General features: G+C 35.8%; 1 protein-coding gene across 1 annotated transcript; it reads left to right on the top strand.

The window, feature by feature from the left end:
* The first annotated feature begins 4,536 nt into the window (after positions 1-4,536).
* LOC137647342 (uncharacterized) lies at positions 4,537-4,935 on the top strand. The gene has a single exon (XM_068380742.1). It carries the CDS (start codon positions 4,537-4,539, stop codon positions 4,933-4,935), a length of 399 nt encoding a protein of 132 aa, XP_068236843.1.
* The last annotated feature ends 698 nt before the right edge of the window (positions 4,936-5,633 follow it).

A 5,633-nucleotide genomic window follows, 5' to 3' on the forward strand; every position in this document is an offset into this window, starting at 1 on the left:
AACACCTGAATTCTTTACCCTGTTGTTAGCTACATTATTAGATTTATTATTCCAATCATTTGGCTTGGCAGACTGAAAATCTATACCCAGAGACCCAAAATTGCCGGACCCTGCTCGATGGGTTAAAATAAATTCATCGGCAATCTGAGCCGCTTTACTTAGACTGACTGCTTTCACCTCTTCCAAATATATCCTCAGTTCTTTGCTATAATACTTCTTAAATTCTTCCAACAACAATAATTCCCTCAAGGAGGAGAAAGAGACTACCTGACAACTCTTTAGCCAATTATCAAATTGCTCCTCCTTGTGCCTAGCAAACTCTACGTATGAAATGGAAGCATGTTTACTAAAATTTCTAAATTTTAGACGATAGGCCTCAGGGACAAGATCATAAGCATTGAGGACCAACGCATTTACTTTACCATAATCACGGGCTACACCCTCCTCCAAAGAATTATAAACTCTGAATGCCTTGCCCACCATCCTACACTAAATTAAGACGGTCCACATCTCGGCGGGCCAAGACAACCTGGTAGCAACCCGTTCAAATACTTTAAAAAATTCAGGCACATTTCTTTCATCAAATACAGGGACTAATTTCAGAGCTGCCCCTATATTAAATTTATCAGCGTATGGTCCACAGGGAGTACTTAATTTATTAGGAAAGCTTTGTAACCTAGCCAACTCCAAATTTACATTAGCCATCTCTAGCTTATGTCGCCGCACCTTCTCGTTCTCCTCAAACTCAAGCTTCATTAACTCTATCCTCTTACAAATTAGTCCATATTCATTGTCCTCTTGGGACAACACCGGCTGTCCTTGGACTACATTCTCTGGGACAGATTTTTCTACCACAAATGGGTTAGTAGACACGTTAGCTTTAACTTGCAATTTAGAGTTTCCTTCAAAAATAGTTCCAGTACGAGGGGGGTACTCAAACAAAGAAAGGCCTAGATTCACACTCACATCATCAATCATACTATCTTCATGCTCTGAACCACTATCACCAACACTGTCAAAATTCCTAGCTAAATTCTCTCCTTCGGCCATACCCTGAGCTACCTTACCCTCTACGGCTAACAACAACTGGGCCTTAGTGTTCGCAGCCCTAAGTGGGACACCTAACCAGTGAGCACAACTCACCAAACACTCTTTACTCAATACAGGAAGATGCCTAAGGCAATCTGCCGACCGCAAAAACTCTGTTGGATCAAAAATATATTATTCCATGATTCCAAAATTAAAGGGGGAGTAAGGCAACACACTAAACAATAGCAAACATTGGTAAATCCACTGAGCACCGATCCGCCAACCAAACCACCGAGTACACTCGAGAGCAATCCTATCACGGTCGCCAACTGTTACAACCTACCAGGTTGCAATGCAGGTTCTTTCAAGATATTTACATTCTCAAGGATTGCAGTCAGTGAATGTGCGTCAGTGATAAGGAAGGACGAAAACAGAGACCCAAGAAAACTTAAATATATTCATTATAAACTAGAACAATAACTTAAATCAACCTTGTGAGATAAATAAACTTAATTGGACAGAATATTAAAGAGAACAAATAACTGGTTCTCGGGAACTCACAAGAAAAAACCTAAAGCTATTACACTAAGCCCTAAACATGAGAAAATTCCAATAGAGAAAACACTTAATAATAACAAGGTGGATCCAAATACAGCTAGCCAAAATCATTAACCTAATAATAAAAAGGAAGAAGGAAGTAGGAGATGAAAACAATGAAAACCTTAATATTCCTACCTATCTTACAAAACTAAACAATACAGAATTAAACAGTTACACAACATAACAATAAAACTCGTACATATAGAAATAGACAATTAATAATATATATAACTTCACCTCAAGTGAAGTACAGAAGAGTTCAGTACAGGGCCGTACTTAATTCATCAAGCCGCTCAGCGGAAGGGTAAAATTGTACGCCAGGCATTGAAGGGCAATCCACTTCCCTATACAAGAGGAACAATAATTTGTCTTACCTGGCGTCAGCCTCCCTACTTATCACCTCACGAGCCAGTTTGCTCTCACACTCGTACACAGCTGGACTGGATGAATAAGGCCAGTAAAATCAAGATTCAGTGTTGGGAAACAGCGTCGACACAATTCCCGTACAAATCCTCCGACGGGAACAAGTGGCAGAAAACTATCGTCGCAGTTGACTGAGCATCTGTTAAACACTCAACAAAAGTGCGGAAGTAACAGCCAAAGTCGTCCTCCAAGTCACAATAAATGCTGAGACAGGAAATAGTGTCGGTGAGAGCTTGTCAAGGCCCGAACTGCCTTCACCGGTCGACCATGTCCACTCATCACCTTCCCAGCGTTCATCAACACTAACAGCAAAAAGAATAACAATCGTTAAAACGATAGTCCACTAATACAGAAAGGAGGAGGAGGAGGAGGTGCAAAAACACTATTAAACAATCGGAGAGCTACTTAACTTACATTAACACCATAGTAAACAAACAACAAAAATACTTTAACTAAAAAGAAAAACAGGGCTGATATAAATAAAACAAAGAAATAATTTTACGTTAACCTAATATATATATATATATATATATATATATATATATATATATATATATATATATATATATATATATATATATATATATATATATATATATATATATATATATATATATTTATGTATATATATATATATATATATATATATATATATATATATATATATATATATATATATATATATATATATATATATTTATATGTATATATATATATATATATATATATATATATATATATATATATATATATATACATATATACGTGTAAATATATATATATATATATATATATATATATATATATATATATATATATATATATATATATATATATATAAATGCCAGCATGGTTTCCAGCCGTAGAGGTGGTGGTTCGAATCCCCACCTGGCCAGAAGCTGTTACCATAAAATGAATTCCAAGTGGAAAAAAATTCCCAAGCTAGAATTCGGTATTGAATGCTATTCGTGGGTGATATTTACATTAATTAAAATCACGTGCGCTTGTGATATATATATATATATATATATATATATATATATATATATATATATATATATATATATATATATATATATACATATACATGTTGCCCCCAATCTGTGAAATTGTGGGCTAACTACTTGCCCATTCCATGAAGTGAGCAAACCACTTGCCCACTTCATGAAATGGGCAAGTAGTTAGCCCATTTCATGAAATGGGCAGTTTCATGCATGATTCCTAAACTTTTTTTCAAAACTAGTTGTTAAACCAGAAAAAAGTTGTTTTAAAGTCTTTTATTAAGTGTTGTAATACAAACTCTTTTAACTTGATATATGATGGCATTTTCAAACTATCTTGTATAACCCCTTCAAGCTTTAGTCATGGAAGAACAAATAGCGAGTTGTGCTGCCTTGTGTTCTACTGAATATGAGAAGATTGTAATTGCCATTTTGAAGAGAGGAAAGACTGGACAGACGCTTAAAATAGAACACTAACACATCTTGCAAACTTTTCAGATTGATTCTTTTGGTGAAATAGAAACAGTTAAAAAGAAGAATGGAATATATATGGTAACTAAAGAATCAGTCACAGGAATTATCCAACAAGCCCACACTAACACCGGCCATGGTGGCGAAAAGAAGACTTACAAGGAGGTGTGTGAACAATTTGGAAATATTCCAAGATGAATTGTGTCACTATATATCGTGCATTGTGAGCGCTGTGTTGAAAAGCGTCGCAGAAAAGAAACGGCAGCAGGAGCTGTAGTCAGACCACTGTCCCTAAGAGATCTCAATGAAACAGGACAAGTAGATCTGGTCGACATGCAGACTATGAAGGATGGAAGTTATCGCTTCATTCTGCACTATATGTGATTCGTCCCCTGAAATCAAAGACAGCAGCTGAGGTTGCCAATGAATTTCTTTTCATCTTCTTGGATATAGGTGCACCAAACATCCTTCAATCTGACAATGGACGTGAATTTACAGCTCAAGTGATCCAAGAACTTGCCTCACTATGGCCTGAATTCATCTTAGTAAATAGGTGTCCTCGGCATCCCCAGAGTCAGGGATCTATTGAAAGAGGTAATGGGGATAGGAAACTCAAGCTCAGTCATGGATAAGAGACAATAATTGTGGTAAATGGAGTTTTGGTGTCCGTTTTGTTCAGTGGGCCATGAACAGTTCATATCATGAGGCAATCAAGATGACTCCCTATCAAGCGCTCACTGGTAACAAGCCAGTATGTGGTCTTAAGTCAAATTTACCAGATGCATTCATCAGAAAAATATTGTCTGGTATTGAAGAAGAACTTGAAAGGCTTATAGATCTTCCACTTACTGGAGATTCAGCAGACCCTGAATGTGAACGTGAACCACATCCAGTTGCAGACTCTCAGCAGCAACCTGCTATGGAACAAGAAAATATCTCAACCGAAGTACTGCATCTGGCAAAACAGGCAAGAAAGGAAGCTGAGTATGGTCTTCAAAAGCAAGATTAACGAATGTTAGCACGCAGCACGAGATCAATGCAAGCAGTTGATGTTGGAGACAATGTGTATTTACCGGTGTCTCAGTTTGACCGTAGTAAAGGAGACACCCCTAACATAGTAGGTGCTGTATTAGCAGTTGAAGACAGTGGTTATGTGATTGGCACAAAAAGTGGAATAATCAATGGTAAACTTGACAGAAATCAATTCGAATTTGTTCAGTACAAAGGACTTTTGCCTGAAAATATCCCCAAACAACAGTTAAGTATTCGCGAAATACTTCGAGCAGGAAGTGTGTGTGGTGGCCAAGGATACAAGAGATGTCTTTGCTTGAGCAATTGCTTGTCAAAATGGTGTTCTAGTTTGAAATGTAGCCTTCGATGCAACAGTGCATGCCATGGCCACAAATCATGAGACAATATTAACATATAATTACTATAAATTTATTTGATATGTATGAACATTTCCTTCATACACGTGAAATTTGTCTATATTTTTAATGATTAAAACAGCTGTTTAAAAAGATTGTATTTTATTTCATTAAACGTTTTTTTTCAACACAATAATTTGTATTACTTTTCCTTATTTTGACCCCAATATTAGGAAAATAATATATATAATCATTGCTGTTCAGTTTTAGTAATATTTCTTTCACCAAGTTGTGTACTTTGAAGTCGATTCGTGTTGATTAGTTTTTCCCCCTTCCTGCACAAATACTTTAATGGTCGTTATAACGATCGTATACTTGAATTTCTCTGAATAATATTTTATGACATTGAAGAGCAGAAAGATTTGATCTTGGAGCAGCAGCGCAAAATTCATATATATATATATATATATATATATATATATATATATATATATATATATATATATATATATATATATATATATATATATATATAAAGGATCTTTTTGTACAAAAGATATATTTTCATGCATCACGGCTGCCCATTTCATGGAATGGGTAAGGGTTCATTTGCCCATTTCATGAAGTGGGCTAACCACTTGCCCATTCCATGAACTGGGCAAATGGTTTGGTCACTTCATGAAATGGGCAAATGGTTAGCCCACTTCATGAAATGGGCAATTTCACAGATTGGGTGTAATAT

This window comes from Palaemon carinicauda, chromosome 9, assembly GCF_036898095.1.
Source record: "Palaemon carinicauda isolate YSFRI2023 chromosome 9, ASM3689809v2, whole genome shotgun sequence".
NCBI lineage: Eukaryota > Metazoa > Arthropoda > Malacostraca > Decapoda > Palaemonidae > Palaemon > Palaemon carinicauda.